The sequence below is a fragment of the Crinia signifera genome, chromosome 7 (assembly GCF_055691185.1).
Source record: "Crinia signifera chromosome 7, ASM5569118v1, whole genome shotgun sequence".
Classification (NCBI taxonomy): domain Eukaryota; kingdom Metazoa; phylum Chordata; class Amphibia; order Anura; family Myobatrachidae; genus Crinia; species Crinia signifera.
Window position 1 is genome coordinate 94,506,184 of NC_139223.1, and position 20,006 is coordinate 94,526,189.

Below are 20,006 nucleotides of genomic sequence, written 5' to 3' on the forward strand. Positions count from 1 at the left end.
CAGCAGGTTCTTTCTCTCAAGGGTCCGAGATCTTTGAAGTGCACCCTGTATAATCCTGCTGGGATATCCCCTCTCCTCAAACCTATTAACATAAACTTGTGCCTGTTCTTCAAAGCTTTGGGGATCAGAGCAATTCCTTTTCAGCCTCAAAAACTGGGAATACGGAATATTATCTTTCCAAGTACCTAAATGACAGCTAGAATAATCTAAATAGCTGTTCGCATCAACAGGTTTAAAGAAAGTAGAGGTTTTGATTTTTCTTTCAATTGGAAAGTTCTCTACATTCAATAGCAAGTCCAAGAATTCAATTTTTGATTTGTGAAAGGTGGAAGTAAACCTAAGGTTATAAGGGTTGGTATTCAAGCCATCAACAAACAATGTGAATGAATCGACATCACCATTCCAAATTATGATGATGTCGTCGATATAACGCTTGAATAAATGCAAAATATACACCAACTAGTTATTCCATTGTGAGCTTTGTTCTAGACGCATTGTGATGTGTAGTTTTTTGCGAATGCGCATTGTTGTGTGTTCTGGGGTAGATTTATGTATTTATCACTGCCGGATTTCATTTGTGTATATTTATTTATATTTTAAAAAAAATTTTTGTCATACCGGCATATATATGCTGCTATGGAATTGTCTATATGTTTTTGTATACATGTATTTTTTATATATTTGTTTTTTATGTGATTTTTATGACAGTGGCAAAATGTGTATATACGCTTTGTAAAAATCTGCTCACGATCACCCGGACACGGGCCTTATATAGTGTCTGTTCCTATTAGTTCAATTGCGGCATGAATTCTTTGCATATTGTAAATATATCTTTTTATTTGCCGCACTCCTTTAATACAGGCATATTGAGCCTCCTCCCCTTTACCCGCTGTGTAGTGAGATTCTCACGCCGCGTCTGTCTTGATTGACGGATCCGGCCCAATATAAGCTGGTTGGATGCGCGTCATGGCCACGCCCTCTGACGAAGTCTTACGACGAAACGCGTCAGGGCGTGGCTTGTGACGTGTCCGTCCAGCTGATCTCCTTCTCCGGTATCCCTGGATCTGCGGTGTGTGACGTCCCCTGCTTGCCGTCCTGCAAGCCAGCGTGGCGGCTTTCCTGGTGGTCGATTCCTGCCCTGTGTCCCTGGATATCGTGAGCAGCTTTGCTTTGGCTTTATGCTTTTGTCGTGTGGTAACCAGCCCACAGTGTCACTTTTTATGGTACTAGTCTCTTGACTATTTTACCTGGGATATCTTGTGTCCAATAAAATTTTACATCGTTTAATGCACCATGAAGCGCACCTTCTCTATTTTCTCCTAGATCCTCCCCCTCTGTGGATTCCAGAGGTTTACATTGAGAGAAAGGTTGCTGCACTCATATCCCTGGAGATTGGTGCCTAGACTTTTGATTGAAAATCATTAGTGGACTTTCTGCTGGTTATATTTCTGGATGGTTTTAGCGCATGATTTTATTTCTCTATCCATGTACTTTGTTCTGTTGAATCTGTTAAAATCATTTTGCGGCTTTTTCTATACCTGGTTATAAGTATAACTTTATCGCTGAATTATGTTCAGAAATAGTGAACTAAATGCTAAACGTTCACAAGAATGTATGCGTATCTTTGATGATAATGCTGCTGCCACAGGTGGTTGCATTGACTCAGAAGGTAAAGGTGGAGACTTGATTGATTTAGAGCGCCTCCTCATTAGAGAGGCCAAAACATGGTGGGACATTAAGAGCTTGGACAGTTATGTTAACTGTGGAAGGATCCCTAGGGGGCTCCGTCTTACTAAAACTCCCACCATTGGTAAAATTAGCGATCAGTTTACCACTGATTGGAACCGCATTTTAGATGAGTGTTCTCTTTCATTGATGAAGTTATTAATTGAGGAGAAGAAAATGGTTTTTAGGGAAATAGAAGTGGAGATTTCCTTGTTGACCCCTACCTTGGAGTCAAAATTTAGTAAAGATACACTCACTGCGGCCAAAGTTGAAATGGATCAAAAGGTGTCAGCAGTTGAAAATAAAATTATTGCTACTAAGCAAAAAAAGTTTGTACGAGACCGTATTGACTATGAGACTAATAAGGTCAGATCTTGGCAGGAGGTGAAAATTAGTAAAAATCTACCGCAAACTGCCGTCTGAGCATGTTGACAATAGTCAGAGATATGCTGCAAAACCCAGGTTCAATAATCGACAGCATGTCCATTATGATTCTCCCCGTGAACATAGACGAGATTATTATAATTCGCCTAAGACGTATGGGCGCAGTAATAATAATTATACTCACCGCCAAGAGCGTTGGAGACAAGTTCCCTATAAAAACTCATATAGATCACTGGACCCCAAAAAACATTGGGACCGGCCTGTATTCCCCGCTAATCAAACCAGTAGATGGGCAGATAAAAATAGATTTGAGCCATTGAGGTCAGATAGAACTGACAATCCCCATCAGCATTTTTTAGAGGAAGGTCGGGGCGACTACTTATTGGTGTCGACCCCCAACAGGACCCCCCTCAGACTAAAAAGACGACTAGGGGAAGCCGGGGAAAAGGAATTACCAAAAAGAGAATCAAAGCAGAGGTATATTCAATAGCTAACCATAATACCGCTACAACAACGGGTACAAATATGGAAGAAAAACAAACAGGAATTTTTAATTTTTCAAATAAAATTCTTACTGAGTTTGAATATAAAGTTCTCCAGAAGGGGTTGTCCTTCGCCCCGGCCCAAGGTCCAAATATGGTCGACTTACAAATCGACTTAAATTTATTTGCACGAAATCTTACCCTTAAGCGTCATTTTTTAAAGAAATCGCCACAAAATGAGCCGGTCGACACTGTTGTCGACAGCAATAGTTCCAAGCTAAAGCTCAAATCAACGTTTTACCCCTTGGAGTCCCGTGGTCCGTATATAGACCTATTTACTGAACTTGTTAAAAAAGATTTTAATAAAATAAATCCTAAAATTAATAATAAGTTTAATCTGAGTCTAAAAGAGAATCAGGCTCTTAAAGCACTAATGTCTGATGATTCTGTCGTCATTAAGAGTGCCGACAAGGGTGGTGGGGTCGTCATTGTCAATCGGGATGATTATGTGATGGAAGCCCATAAACTATTGTATGATGTGAACTCTTATGTCAAGTTGTCTGGTGACCCTACATCTGAATATTTGTGTGTTCTTGATGGTATTCTCAAGAAAGGTCTTAGTGAAAAGGTCCTAAGTTTGGAAGAGTACAAATATTTGTATAACAGTACCCCCAACTTAGCGACCTTTTATCATCTCCCAAAGATCCACAAGGGGGTGGTCCCTCCGCCAGGCCGTCCCATTGTGGCTGGAGTAGGATCACTTACTTCTCGCGTGTCAGAATATGTGGATATGTTTATTAAAAAGTATGTACCATCCATTGAAACATATATAAGAGATTCATCGCACCTCTTGCAACTTCTGGACACTATTGAATGGGATGCTGGTTATGCTTTGGCCTCTATTGACGTACAGGCTCTGTATACCAGCATTCCTCACGAGCTTGGTATTTGTTCTGTTGAGCAATGTTTATTGAGAGACCCCAATGTATCCATGAAAAAACGTGAATTCATTTGTGAGCGTCTTAAATTTGTCCTCAAATTTAATTACTTTGAGTTTTTGGGGGAGTGGTTTCTCCAGGTCTGCGGCACGGCGATGGGGACGATTTGTGCCCCTAGCCTAGCTAATATTTATATGGCGGACTGGGAAACTCACACCATAGTAGGTGATGTTTGTGAAAGGTTGGTTTTATTCAAGCGTTATATCGACGACATCATCATAATTTGGAATGGTGATGTCGATTCATTCACATTGTTTGTTGATGGCTTGAATACCAACCCTTATAACCTTAGGTTTACTTCCACCTTTCACAAATCAAAAATTGAATTCTTGGACTTGCTATTGAATGTAGAGAACTTTCCAATTGAAAGAAAAATCAAAACCTCTACTTTCTTTAAACCTGTTGATGCGAACAGCTATTTAGATTATTCTAGCTGTCATTTAGGTACTTGGAAAGATAATATTCCGTATTCCCAGTTTTTGAGGCTGAAAAGGAATTGCTCTGATCCCCAAAGCTTTGAAGAACAGGCACAAGTTTATGTTAATAGGTTTGAGGAGAGGGGATATCCCAGCAGGATTATACAGGGTGCACTTCAAAGATCTCGGACCCTTGAGAGAAAGAACCTGCTGAAACCTATTCTTGACCCCGTTAATGTATCTGTCTTGAACACGGGTTCCTCTAAAAAGCCATCTAATACACTGTTCATTACACAGTATAATACACATGAAAGGGAATTAAAATCCATCTTAAATAAACACTGGAATGTCCTAAAATTGGACCCAGTTTTGGCCGACCATCTATCTGATAGACCCAAGATGGTGTTCAGACGGGCTAAAACCATTAAGTCCATGGTGTCCAAGAGCCAACTGCAGCCCTTAGATAAAGGGCCAAAATCTAACTCTTTTCTTACCATTCATGGCTCCTTCCCTTGTAATAGGTGTAAGATCTGTCCCCTCATGAAGAAGGGCTCTTGCATTGAGGGTACAGACCATAAGATCCTCAGTTTCATCAATTGTAATTCTTCGTTTGTTGTTTATTTATTAACCTGCGGCTGCGGACTCCGATATATCGGAAAAACTAAGAGATGTCTAAAAATCCGCATTTTAGAGCATGTCCGCAACATAAAGCATGGAATCACTAATCATAGTGTTTCCCGACACTTTAAAGAAACACATAACTGTGATCCCTCCAGCCTCAGGGTAAGGGGCATTGAATGGGTCCAGCCAAATAAACGTGGTGGTGATCGGGAAAAATACTTGCTGAAACGTGAAACTACCTGGATACTCAAATTGAATACATTGGCTCCGGTAGGGCTCAATGAGGGTTATGAGGTCACTCCATTTATCAACTAACGAAGTGCATTTGTATATCTTTTTATCTTTTTTCTTCTTCTTTTAATGTAAAATATACACCAACTAGTTATTCCCTTGTGAGCTTTGTTCTAGACGCATTGTGATGTGTAGTTTTTTGCGAATGCGCATTGTTGTGTGTTCTGGGGTAGATTTATGTATTTATCACTGCCGGATTTCATTTGTGTATATTTATTTATATTTTAAAAAAAAATGTTGTCATACCGGCATATATATGCTGCTATGGAATTGTCTATATGTTTTTGTATACATGTATTTTTTATATATTTGTTTCTTATGTGATTCTTATGACAGTGGCAAAATGTGTATATACGCTTTGTAAAAATCTGCTCACGATCACCCGGACACGGGCCTTATATAGTGTCTGTTCCTATTAGTTCAATTGCGGCATGAATTCTTTGCATATTGTAAATATATCTTTTTATTTGCCGCACTCCTTTAATACAGGCATATTGAGCCTCCTCCCCTTTACCCGCTGTGTAGTGAGATTCTCACGCCGCGTCTGTCTTGATTGACGGATCCGGCCCAATATAAGCTGGTTGGATGCGCGTCATGGCCACGCCCTCTGACGAAGTCTTACGACGAAACGCGTCAGGGCGTGGCTTGTGACGTGTCCGTCCAGCTGATCTCCTTCTCCGGTATCCCTGGATCTGCGGTGTGTGACGTCCCCTGCTTGCCGTCCTGCAAGCCAGCGTGGCGGCTTTCCTGGTGGTCGATTCCTGCCCTGTGTCCCTGGATATCGTGAGCAGCTTTGCTTTGGCTTTATGCTTTTGTCGTGTGGTAACCAGCCCACAGTGTCACTTTTTATGGTACTAGTCTCTTGACTATTTTACCTGGGATATCTTGTGTCCAATAAAATTTTACATCGTTTAATGCACCATGAAGCGCACCTTCTCTATTTTCTCCTAGATCCTTCCCCTCTGTGGATTCCAGAGGTTTACATTGAGAGAAAGGTTGCTGCACTCATATCCCTGGAGATTGGTGCCTAGACTTTTGATTGAAAATCATTAGTGGACTTTCTGCTGGTTATATTTCTGGATGGTTTTAGCGCATGATTTTATTTCTCTATCCATATATATATATATATATATATCTTCTTTATTGTAGTATTTCTACGTTTCGGTTTGTCTCCAAACCTTCATCAGGAATACAGTTTAAAGGAACAGGTAATGCTTTTATAGTGAATGGGTACACAGTGAAGAAAACTCGTGAAAACGCCCGCCCACAGCAGGCTGGTGACGTCATAGACAATTGACTGTCTCAAGACAGTGACAGTGCATAATTAATTGTACGCTGAATAAATTACATACAAGTGAATATACAAAAAGTCAAGGATATCTGAAATTACAGCAGTGTTGCATATGTTTTTATAATCACAATATATACAGTTGCGATTTAAGCGCAAGCGTCGCTACTGTTTAAGGTAAATTGCGAACTTTGATCCAGTGTGGAATTTTATGGCTAAGTCGACTTGCTCCGCTAGTTTTAGTGGGCGTGCATGATACTTGCTGTAAGACAGAAAGCAAACATGTCAATATATCATACAGTATAGTCTATATATTTCGCAACATTTTATCAAACTTCAGTGCATCTGGGTTAATCTGTGAAAACAGCACATACTTGACTGCGTGAGGAGAAATAATTTGATTAGTAAAAACTTGAGAAAGAAAGGTATTCATTCAACCCATGTGGTTGTACTGTATTGAGTTGGGCTATCCACCTTGTTTCCAACCTGAGTAGGGTTTTGTTCCTATCGCCTCCCCTGGGATTGATTTTCACATGATCAATCATTTTGTATCTTAATTGTGCCATGTTATGTTTGGGGTTTTAAAGTGATTGGCTACTGGTTGGTCAATCGGTACACCGCTGAGTGCTTTTTTGATAGCGCTCCTGTGCTGTGCCATTCTCTCTTTAAATGTACAGGCTGTTTTGCCTATATAATATAAATCGCAAGGGCATCTGATATAATACACAACAAATTGGCTGTTACACCCCAATACATGTTTGATTTTAATTCTTTTGCCAGTGTGGGGATGTAGAAAAGAGTCTCCTGTCTCTAGGTATGTGCACGTAGTGCAACCTAGGCATTTGTAGATTCCTGGTTTCTTGGTAAGAAAATGTGAATCTACGTTGGCAGTAAGTTTTGAGATATCTGTGTGCATTATTTGGTCTTTCACATTTCTGCCTCTTTTGAAACAAGACAGCAGTCTTTTGTTTCTGAGGGGTGCGAGGGCAGGATCATTTTGTATTAAGGGCCAGTGATTCCTGGCAGTGCGGTTGATTTCTATACTAGCTGTGGTGTATGTGTTTACCCATACAACTGCTTCTTCTGCTTTGTTAGTGGCTTTGGGTGTTTGGGTTTTAGGTTGTGCAAGGGCTTTGTTCATGGCTACCATTAAATTTTTGTTGGGGTATCCCCTTTGCAAGAATTTAATTCTCATTCTATGCATTTGGACCTGTTCTTCCTGGGGGTCACTACAGATTCTGTGGACCCTAAGGAATTGGGAGTACGGGAGACCCTTGATGAGTGGTGCTGGATGGAAACTGTTTGCTGCAAGTAGCGTATTGCAGTCTGTGGGTTTGGAGTACATTGATGTTTGTAAGACGTTGTCTTTTTTAAACACAGCTACGTCTAAAAAGTGTATGTTGTGTGATTGTACATCATATGTAAATTTTATATTCACATCACCCCCGTTGACATCCTGCATCATGGATACAAATTCTTCCTTGGTTCCCAGCCATATAATAAACAAGTCGTCTATATATCTTGTAAAGAAATGGATTTTAGTGGCCATATCATATTGAAAGAATAATCTGTTTTCCACAGTGAACATAAATGCATTGGCGTAGGCAGGAGCTAAGCAACTGCCCATCGCACAACCTAGTGTCTGCTTGTAAAACACACGATCAAATACAAAATAATTTCTGTCCAGAGAGAGTTCAAGTAATCTAATAAAAAACAGAATACTAAGACCAGTATAAATGTCACTTCTACTCAACAAATCTTCAGTGGCACAGAGGCCCCTCTGTAGTGGAATGTTTGTGTATAGGCTAACAACGTCTGCTGTACAAAGTAGGGCATCAGCCGGTAGCTCACCTAGATCTCGTAGCTTGGTCAGGAAAGTGCTGGTGTCTTTCAGGTAGGTGCGTTCTTGTTGTATCACGGGCTGGAGGTAAAAGTCTAGGTACCGTGCAACATCGTAGTAGATTGAGTCGGGGGCAGATACAATTGGTCTACCCGGTGGATTCACCTGATTTTTATGCAGCTTTGGGATCGTGTAGAATATGGGTATTCTTGGGTTTTCCCGCTTTAATGCTGCTGCTGTATTTTCATTGATTAATTTGATTGTCACCGCTTCCTGTAATACACGATTTAGTTCAGTATTGTAAGCTTCCGTAGGGTCTTGTGGTAATACATTGTAGACTGTAATGTCAGTTAGTTGTCTCAAGCATTCCGTCATGTAGTCTAGAGCACCGCCTTTATCTGCCAACTGGCAAATACAGTAATCCATACCAAACATATGGAAATAATGGCCGCGGATCTACATTGTTTGTGGCACTTGTCTGAAAAATCCAAAACAGTGAAAGGAATTCTTATTGCTGGATGAACCGCTAATAAATGTTTACTTGTTTTTACAAATTTTGCAGGGTCCAAGTAGAATTGATAAAGACAGCAATTACCCAACCTTGCAGTAGGGAAGAAGACAGACCAGCACTCGTTTTTGAGAGGTACAAAAGGTTAAATGTAAATATTCTTCAATACACTTTAACCTTTTGTACCTCTCAAAAACGAGTGCTGGTCTGTCTTCTTCCCTACTGCAAGGTTGGGTAAGTGCTGGATATATATATATATAGAAAAGGTGTTGCGGCTTGGCACTCCTGCTCACACAGGCAGATTCCCAGGTGCCTTCAGGTTCCAGTAAGTAGTGTAGGTGTATCAAGGTGTGATCCAGGTACAGACAAACAGCGGCACTCAATGGGTTTTCAAAAGTCGTTTAGTGGTACTCCAACGTTTCGGGGACTAGCCCCTTTGTCAAGGTGTAAGAACAACCAATATAGTGTTGTTCTTACACCTTGACAAAGGGGCTAGTCCCCGAAACGTTGGAGTACCACTAAACGACTTTTGAAAACCCATTGAGTGCCGCTGTTTGTCTGTACCTGGATCACACCTTGATACACCTACTATATATATATATATATATATATATATATATATATATATATATATATATATATATATATATATATATATATATATATATATATATATATATATATATATATATATAATATCGCACTCCATACAACAAATGTACAACCGCTGGGGTGACGTCCAGAACTTTCCTCATATGAAAAAAGTCCATGTATATAAAGACCAAAAAGACACACTCTCCAGGCTGTTTGATGCAAAATAAAAAGCTGTGTATTTGTATTCACATAGACATCAATGTAAAAAAGAAGGGTACTCGGAGTACCCTTCTTTTTTACATTGATGTCTATGTGAATACAAATACACAGCTTTTTATTTTGCATCAAACAGCCTGGAGAGTGTGTCTTTTTGGTATATATATATATATTCTACACCGTATCCATTGTTTTGGAAGGCACTGGAGCAAAGCACCAGAGGTGATTGAGTGCCGGTCCGCCCCAAAAACGCAGAACGTGTGTGTTTTTCGGCAGTGGTCCATTTTCTAGTCCAAATCTGGTGGCGACATGTGAGTAGAATTTCTCTTTTAATGCCCTATACCAGACAGAGGGAAGTATACTCATGCAACTCGATACCTTTTTCTTTAGATTTGTTCTCACATTTTCAACTTTTGTGAACATTAATCTTACCATTATAGTATATATGTTTTGGTACTTATGTAGTATCTGGGCTGCCGATTTCTAAATCGGGTCGGATCGGGCACATCGCATCGCATGCGACCATCGGATGCGATGCGATGTCCCGATTTTTCCATAGGAATCAATGTTAAAATGGACGGAGTCCATTTTAACATGGAATTCAATGGGAAAAAGGGGTCCTTTATATACCCCTACTATCCAAGTGGGCATGGAGTTGGATATAAACCTGTGGCGAGCGTAGCGAGCCCCGTGAGGGGACACAGAATACCGTCCCCTCGCGGGGCTCGCTTCGCTCGCCACGCTTCGGGCTCGGTGGCTCGCTACGCTCGCCACAGGTTTATATCCAACTCCATGCCCACTTGGATAGTAGGGGTATGAAAAGGACCCCTTTTTCCCATTGAATTCCATGTTAAAATGGACTCAGTCCATTTTAACATTGATTCCTATGGAAAAATCGGGTCATCGCATCCGATGGTCGCATGCGATGCGATATCGCATCGCATCTGATTGTATGCCTTAACTTAAGGCATACAATCAAAAAATCGGCAGCCCAGATACTACATAAGTACCTATGTTTTTTTTCCTTGTATGAAGGTACCTGTTTTGTATATATTTTTCTGTATGTTTTATCTATTACTTGGTTTTGGGACTTTTTTCTTTTAGTTATATTTTTTTGTACTAGAATTATTTGTATAGGTACACCTCTATATATGTTTGGTGACTGACTGTAATTAGGCTTTTAAATTTATAGAATTGGATCAATAATCTCTGTGATCCTTAAATGATACTCACCACTAAAATGATCATTTGCTCCTTCCTCCCTTTGTCCTCCTCTCCTTACCTTATCTTCTATCTACACGATGCTTTTTAATTGTATTTTGTTTTGTATACGTCCTATTAAATAATATTGTTTCGCAATTTACAGTGCCAATCGGTTTGCTAAATTTGATGCTTTCTAAGCCCCTGATAAAGTCAACTTTCTGACGAAACGCGTTGGACCTATCTTATTTTTTTTTTTTTTTGGAAAGACCGAAGCTTAGAAGGACATTCATTCCTTTGTTGTAGCAAATCTGTTATTGTATTTTTTATGTTGTCCATGGGGCATCTTTTATTAAATGTACCTTTCTTTTAATTGTGTATAATTTTTCATAGCGCACTCTGAATCTCTCTAGTCTCATAATCTATAAAACTTTCTTGGGTCCCGCCTAACAGGGGATCCTCTGGTGCTGCTACTTATTCTGTGTGCGCAGTTTGGGTCTCTTTGTGTGTGTGTGTGTGTGTGTGTGTGTGTATGTGTGTATGTGTGTATGTATATGGCCATGGTGCTTTATCGGATATCGTTTACTGTACCTCCTCATGAGTTAGACCAAACGTTGCTTTACTTATAATTTAGGAAATGAAGATCCAGCTGCACCTGAAGGCCAGCAACTAAATGAAACGGAAATGACGTACATTGATAGTATCAATCAGTCTCCAATGAAGGTATTTGTTCCAGTGGAAGATGTCTTGCAACGCAGTAACAAGGACCGATCTTATGATGATGATCACAGTGTGGACGAAGGCCAGTTTGAAAATAATTATTCAAAGGCAGAAAAGCCAAAGAATTATAAACACAAACACTCTCACCATTCCCATGGTCACTGCCACTCCGGGAAAGACCTGAAAGACACCGGCATTTCAAGTATAGCCTGGATGGTAATCATGGGGGATGGAATGCATAATTTCAGTGATGGCCTAGCAATAGGTAAGTTAAGCATTTTCATTTGTTGTCTGTTATGTTGTTTACGCCACTTATCACATTGACCTTCCCCCCCTTTAATATTGCCACAGTGCATCCCAGACAAGTGCTGGATTTAAGGAGGCAGGGTGCTCAGAGACCTAGTGAGGTCAGAGACAGAATTCTCCCGCGATTTGTGGCTCCCCCACCACCCTCCCATCCAGCGAAAGAGGGTCAGATTACCCTTTGCAGGCCCCAGGATGACCACCCTCCCTTAATCTGGCCCTTACGATATATTTTTTTCCTTGTGCTAGCAAGAGGAGTCAAATGTTTTGTGTTTGTTTTTTTCCTGTTGGGGATACTGTGTGTGTCGACAGTTAAAAGTTTGAAATGTCAACAGGGTTAAAAGGTCAGCATGATTTTACCACAATTTTTTAAAAAATTTGGGACTTTTTCGTACTTCACCATCCATGTCGGCATAGAGGGAGAATATAATACTGTGCGTAGCGAGGCACAGGGCCCAAAGCATGGCGAGTGAAGCGTTACACTAATTGATGGTCCATGTCGACAGGTGTGGACAATGACACAAATAAGTTGTGAAAAACCCTGGTTGACCTTTTTGATTGTCAATATTTTGACCATGTCGACATTTTGCGGTCAACCTACTGTCTATCTAGACACAATAGATCTATCAATCTACAACCCTCAGCTGTTTGTGACCAGTAAAAGAAAAATTAAATGATCTGCTAATTACAAAATCAGACCAGTTTTGTATTCCTGCCAGGTGCTAGAAGAAAGACTAAAATATGTAGTTATAGTGTGACCGTAAAAACTGTACTGTTTTCTAAAGCAGTTATTGTAGCAGTACAGATTTATTAAATACTGTCATAGGTTCAACAAAAGCAAAATATTTATGAAAGCCAGCTTGGATTGCCAACCACACAAACATTATGGTCATGTGAACACCCAAGTTCTGACTGCATCCACACTTTTTTTTTTTTTTATTTATTCCAGGTGCTGCTTTCAGTGCTGGCCTGACGGGTGGAATCAGTACATCAGTAGCTGTATTCTGCCATGAGCTACCCCATGAACTAGGTAAGTTGTAATGTGTATTCAATGCTAGTGATTATTTATGCAGTACTTACCAAGATTGTACCATGCTTTTTTGGACGATAATAACCCAGAGAACCGTGTTTTAGCTTGGATTTTTATATAATATGTCTAGTGTCTGTGTTACTAGGAAACTGCCATCTGTTGGATGGAAGTGAAACTACTGTTTATTCTGCATACACACCTGCACAAACAGCTTCGAGCGGGCTTTCTAGTCATCTATATATGTCTAGTGTCCGTGCGACTCCGAAACACTGCCATCTGTTGGCAGCGAGTGAAACTACATGTACTAGCTTTGGAAGCATTTGCTTCGAGCAGGCTTACTAGTTTGTGTGTGTGTGTGTGTGTGTGTGTGTGTATATGTATATATGTGTATGCCTGGCTTGCTGTGGTGACACACTGATCTTTGTAGCTGTCTTGAAAACGGCCCTCCGGGGTTGAAACATTGACCATGCCTGTCTACTATCCTTGAATAAAAAAGCATTGTACCTACTGTGGTGGTGAGTGCCCTCTCTGGCCTAAAAACCGGACTATTTGCTATGCTTCCAAAGCTAGTAGATGTTGCTATGGGCAACATCCCATTTTAGTAAAATTATCCCCTTGAGTATCAGGTAAACAAGTCTCAGATTTTTTCTTATGTGTTCTCTGGCTAGATACTAAATCATAGTTTGTATAATCGGCCTGGGACCTCTCACTTTTAAACTTGGGTTCCTACTCCATTGTTTCTGGGTTCCATCACATGCTTTTGAGCTACCACCTACCCCACTGCAATGCCTCTTGCGGGTTGGGGGTATAAGAAGAAAGCGTGAGTGGAGCAAGTCAAAAAGTGTGTTTGAAAAAAAGAGAGAGTGTGAGTGAAAAAGAGGAGCTAGAAAGTGGGAGGAGATGGAGAGTGGTGGTCAGGGAGAGAGGGCTTCATGGAAGAACAGGGATTGAGAGAAAGTGAGGTAGGGTGTCCGAGAAAAGAGGGAAGAGCAAAATAGAGGGAGGGGTAGAGAATAGAGAAAGAAAGATGGGAGCAAGAGGAAGTGTGTCGGGTAGAGAAAGGGGTTAGAGATGGAGAGGGTAATTTTCTGAGATGGGAGTTGGATTTCAGATGGGATGTTGCTATGGGCATCAGATACAATCTATTATCGTCTAGAATTTGCTAAATAAAATATGAAGTAGATTCCTATAGCAACATCATATATGAAATAAAAATCCCATCAGTAAATTTTCCCTGGAGTGAGAGTGGGAAGGTGTCAAGGAGAGAACAAGAGAGAGACCGCTCCAGGTAGAGAGGGGGAAAGACTGTCTGAGAGGAGAGAGACTAGGGGAAGAGAGAGAGCGATAAAGAGAAAGATAAGAGGGGGCAGGGGAAAGGGATAAATAAAGGAGAGATAGGAGAGAGAGAGGTTGAGGGTATAGGGGAGAGAGCTGATATAGAAAAGTGGGCCAGAGGGGAAAAAAGGCGAATTGATGTGCAGGGCGAAAATGAGAGTGGGTAGACGAAAGGAGGTGAAGTGACGGGGGCAAGAGTGGGTGAGATGGGGGGCACAGGTCTCATTCTCGTCAACATTGGCGGATCTCTGCGTCCCCATTGCTGGCCTTTCCTGCTCCCATCTTAGGTTGCAGCAGAGTGCATCCCCGGGGACCTCTACACTGCTGACCGCTGGGCTCTCCTGCTTCCCGGCTAGAATTCAGTAGAGTGCAGCCACCGGGCGGGCTCTCCTGCTCCACAGCTAGGCTGCAGCAGAGGAAATCCCCATGGAACCCCTCTCCGCTGGGCTCTCCTGCTGTGGAGGCTAGGTTGCAGCAGAATGCATCACCGAGGACCCACTCATAAAAGTGAGTCCCCTGCCCTCATTTGAGGGTAAAATACACGCTATACCGTGTACTTGCAAACACTGCAAACCTTTTAGACCTGTCCTCTCTAATATTCACCTCCTTTCTTTTCTTTGAGTATTCTCCCATGCCACACCCCACCCCTACTATGATCTCTACCCCAGCTCTCAAGAACAACCGTCCAAAAGAACTGAAACAAGCTAGCAAGGCTGAAACTGTTAAAGATGGCAAAACTATTAAACAAAAATTTGCCAAATGCAACAGTCTTTGTTTATTTTTTAAATGTAAATGTTATACAGTGGCTGGATTCTGGATTTTTTATTTTGGTTTCTGTGTTTTGTAATTTTTAAGTGTTTGATGTATTTATTCTTTTAAAACTAAATCCGTTCTTTTTTTGTTTTTTGCAGGAGATTTTGCAGTGCTTCTAAAGGCTGGCATGACTGTAAATCAGGCGATTGTGTACAATCTTCTGTCTGCAATGATGGCCTATATAGGCATGCTTATTGGCACAGCCGTTGGACAATATGCCAATAATATTACATTGTGGATTTTTGCCATTACAGCTGGCATGTTTCTTTATGTGGCACTTGTTGACATGGTAAGGCATGAAATTCAAAATAAGATACTCTTGAACATCAAGTGGGTATTTGTGTGTTAATATTAGATTTATGGGTACTTCTGTCGTATCTGGGCGCCCGATTTTGTGATTGTATGCCTTACCTTAAGGCATACAATCAGATGCGATTCGACGCGATTTTGCATAGGATTCAATGTTAACAAGGTCCTGTTCATTTCCCCACTATCCAAGTGGGCATAGAGTGGATATTATATAGCGTGGCGAGCGGACGCGGAAAACATTTTAAGTAATCTCGCTGCGCTCGCCACGCTTCGGGCTCGCTGCGCTCGCCACGCTTTATAAAATCAACTCTATGCCCACTTGGATAGTGGGGAAATGAACAGGACTATGTTAACATTGAATCCTATGGAAAATCGCATCGGATCACATGCAATATCGCATGCGATTCGATGCGATTTTTCCGACCCGATTTTAAAATCGGGCGCCCAGATACTACATAAGTACCGATTTATGTACCAGGGTAAGTAAAAAATTATTCACTCTCTGGCGCTAGAATTTATTTTGAATCCACTTTAGGAAAAGACAAATACATAATTTTTTTGCAGTCTTCACCTCTTCATCAGATGTGAATATTCGTCCTATTAAAGCTTCATTCAGTGGACTACATGACAAACTGTTTATTTGCGTACTCAATGTCCTCATTAGTCATGGACTGGCACCTGGCTCCTTCATGGCTGACACTTGTGCAACCTTCTTTAAACCTCTTTATACATTCATACACACTTCTTCACGGCAAAGTCTTTAATAAATATCGACCTCACCAGACACACCCTCAGACCACAAAAAAAATTAATCACTGCACACTTCTTTTGTGCAAATTGCAAGTGGGGCAACCATTTTTTGTTCTTGCACTGCACTCACAAGTGGATTGATGTAACAAGTGTAAAACACCCCCCCCCCCCCCCCCCCTCACACACCGATCGTGAGAATGAATATATAATATAGTTTATTATACTCATTATATCTATGGACAAAAGGATTCAGTAACCTGACCATTACACTCTAATGCCATGGTTTTCAAATACATATAATGTAATATGGAGTCAGTCTCCTTTTTTGCAGTTACTGTATAACCGCTTCTACTCTTCTTGGAAGGCTTTCTACAAGATTTTGCAGTGTTTTTGTGTGAATTTGCCCATTTATTCTGCATTTGAGGTCAGGCATTTTATTTGATGAAGAGAAGGCCTGGCTCACAATCTGTTCCCGTTAAATGGGGTTAATGTCAGGGCTGTGTGGGGGTCAGTCAAGGTCTTCCACACAGTATTTATAGTCCTTACTTTGGCTTTGTACACTGGGTTACAGTCATGTTTGAATAGAAAAAAGCCTTCCCCACACTATTGCCACAAAGTTGTAAGCATAACATTGTTCCAAATGTCTTGGTGTGCTAAAGCATTAAACATGGTCTTTCATTGGAGTTAAGGGTCCTAGCCCAAACCATGAAAAACAGTGCCATACCATCTCTCTACCACCAAACTTCACAGTTGGCATAAAGCAGTCAGGCAGGTAATGTTTTGCCAGCATCCGCCATACCCAGAATCTCCCACCATGCCAAACAAAGAAACGTGGCAATATAATTACAATATATATATATTACCAACCAGCCCCTGCTTCGCACGGATAATTTTTTTTTCTAGTAATGGCGATGTTTCTAAATAAGAAATTTGTGACCTAAAAGTTCTTATTGGACCACATTTGTCGTTTTTTCTTCGGACATGAGTGGCGAGAGGGCCATAGGGAAAACATTCCCCACATAGGTCAACTCAATGTTACATTTGAGGGAATCATTGGGATTCTTGGTATTACAGTTTCTCCAGTTCCACAGCCATTAAGAATGTTACCATCAATGAGAGTGGCACCGCCACGCAAACATTACCTTTTATGTATAATCTTTTCCAACATAAAAATATATATATATATTTTTTTTTTCTATAACCAATGTAAGCGACGCTGGCATTTTTAGCGGATGTTTTGCACATTTATCACAGATGATGGCACTCAAAGGGTTAATATTGCCATATTTACCAGAATAACTTTGTTTTGTTAGTTCACAATATGTGGTAAAACTTAGGGATGGGTTCAGCGGTCATTCAGGAATGGAGGACCTGTGGAAAACAGTGAGCATCATGCACTTCTACCTATTTTGAAGATTGTACTGAAGTCTAATATGGGTGCAAGAATGCAGTTTTTTTTGTTTTTGTTTTTTTATTATAGTTATTCACTTGTGGAGTTTTTCAACTGTTCTCTACGATTAGTTGTGCTGCAGTGTCTGCTTCAAAAAAACTTTTAGCATTAAAAGGAGTGAAAATAGGCTTCTCACTGATTTGTTAAATGGTGCTTAACCCTTTGAGTGCCAAGAGAATTTGTCAAAAGTGGTGTGAAAATTGCCAAGAAAACCTTTTTTATTCATTATAATGACCTGTAATGTTCACCTTTTTATAGGAAATGTTTTTTTACACATTTTTATTATTTCAGTTCATCTCTCACAGATGTTGTCGTTTTATTGCGGATATTTTTGCGCATCTCTAACAGATGTTGGCTCTCAAAAGGTTGCATTTGGTAGATTCAAATGAAATGTTGGGATTCTGGAAAATCAACATTTTGTTAGGGGGGGGGGTGGTGAATATTTATAGAACAAACACATTATTCTGCCTTTGCATAGTGTTTACCTGTTTTCTCTCCTCAGCTTCCAGAAATGCTTCATGGTGATGGTGGTAATGAAGAACTTGGACACTGCCCAATGGGGCACTTCATCCTGCAGAATTTAGGACTTTTACTTGGTTTTGCCATAATGCTGGTCATTGCTTTATATGAAGATAAAATAGTCTTCGACATCCACTTTTGATTATTAATGGTATTTTCTGTGGTTTTGTTGTAAAGTATGTGTTTGTCTGCTAGCTTTTTGTGCTGGAAACCTACATACAGCATATGCTTGCATCATGTATAAGTAACAGAAATCCAAATAATAGTAAAGTATTCTGCCATCCCAAAAAAACTTTGAGAAAGTAATCACTGTGATATGTGTTATCTGCCATCATTTGTGAGACCTGAAATAACTGCTTCTATTTCATATTTCAAGCTTTAAAGTAATGTTGCATTATTTACGTATAACTTCCACACGTTCCGGGCAAGTCAATACCTCATTAGTCCTCCTTAGGTGTAACTGTATCATTAAATTAATGCAATGGTAGGGAGTTATCATGGAATTTATGTTTATAGAAAAGTTCATTTACATCCAGAGATTTCCCGTGGGTGCTACAGTTAAATGAGACTCAACATTAACAGTTATGGATGGTTGATATAAAAGATTTACGTAGCAGAGTACATAGGTGATTTTTTTTTTTTTTTTTTACTATAAGGTATTAAAGAATATTGCAAACCTGTATTTTCTTTTGCTTTTAGGGGCAATTTTTTTTTTTGTCTAAAACTAACCAACTTTACTTTATATATCTTTAAAGGTATATTTATAGTATATCTTGTACATAAGTACCCCAATAATCATCAGCCATAGTAGGGTGTACTTTAGGTAAAGTTAGGCTAGTTTTGCTTTTAAAAAATCTGTTTAAATTCCAGAGCTACCATTATGGAAAATATACAAATTTTGACAAATGTTTGTTCATTGCATTTCCTCATAGGTCTGCAAGGAAACAGCCCCGTGAGTCTTAACTACTGAACCGTGTTACTAGAATGTCTGCGTGTAGTAAAATGTTATAAGACTGCTGATCGTATATTGTTTTCTTTTTCTTAAAGCACTCGCTTTTTTTGTTTTTGTTTTTTTGAGGGGGGTTTTATGGGGAACTGGTTAGATTTAGGAAATAAAGAATATTACCAATTTTGTTACATGCCCTATAATGGGAGAGTAATAATACAAAAGAGCACATATATACTAAATTGTCATCTCATATGCTAATAATAGTTCTGCTGTTGAAATGCCTGGTAATCAATGCTGTGGCATGTTCAGAGTTATGGTTTGGGCAGAATTCAGATTCTCATCACTTCTTAATGAACAAGTGAGTCTAGAAATACTTGCATCTTGCCAGACTTGTACTGCTGCCATGCAATGTCTGGGATATCTGTAATATGCCCCACTGCATCTTCTAAAATTAAAGAAATGTGTCCAGACCCAATTCATATGCCAATTAATATTTGTGACCTATCAGGGAAAATTATTTTGTGCAAAGTACAATAATTGTTTCCTTCCAAACTGCAAATGAAGATATATCAATTTTGCAGAGCTAGATCTTAAACAATGTGGAAAAGATACTAAAAATAGTTGACCATACTTTATTGCATTTCCGGAATTTTACCTACAAACTATAGCTAGCAAAACAAACTGGAGCAGTGCACAGCCACAGCACACTGCTGTGCCCAAGCCATGACCTTTTGTATTAACTAGACTAGTGTACCTCCTTAATGTCCTCTGACTCACAGATTGAGGTGTCCCCCCACCCCCTCCACAACCGCTCACACACAACCACCTCCGCCTTATTCTCTAGAGCAGAAGAGAGCTAGTAATGCAGTAATAAACATCCAGAGATCACATCTACTCTTACTAGTAAGTGCATTCTTACACTTCCAGTATAGTAAGTATTCAAACATGACACTGTTTGTGTACTATATTTTGTATGTATTTTTGAATGGTGCATACTGTAGATAACAAATAGGTGTGGTGCTGTAATCTACCTAATGATGGACTGTGGTTTCTGATATCTTTCTACCCCAACTTTATGATTATTATAACTTTTCACAGAATGTTTTACTTATTGTACAGCCTGGTCTCCATGCTTATACATTTATTGCTAGCAAAAATGAGTTGTATATGGTTTTAGACTGAATGATAAAATGTATTTTTGTTATTGCAGCTTTTCTTCAACATTAGTAACACTGGTCTAATAAAGTGAACCATAATTTTCTACA

General features: G+C 39.9%; 1 protein-coding gene across 3 annotated transcripts in view; it reads left to right on the forward strand.

Moving 5' to 3' along the window:
* SLC39A10 (solute carrier family 39 member 10) overlaps nt 1-20,006 on the forward strand; it is a 129,018-nt gene extending 109,012 nt beyond the window's left edge. For all 3 annotated transcript variants that reach the window (XM_083153500.1, XM_083153499.1, XM_083153501.1), the window contains exons 7-10: nt 11,198-11,548; nt 12,536-12,616; nt 14,863-15,053; nt 17,776-20,006. In XM_083153500.1, coding sequence (XP_083009626.1) covers nt 11,198-11,548; nt 12,536-12,616; nt 14,863-15,053; nt 17,776-17,934 — 782 coding nt within the window. In that variant the 3' untranslated portion in view covers nt 17,935-20,006. The remainder of the gene's footprint in view (nt 1-11,197; nt 11,549-12,535; nt 12,617-14,862; nt 15,054-17,775) is intronic.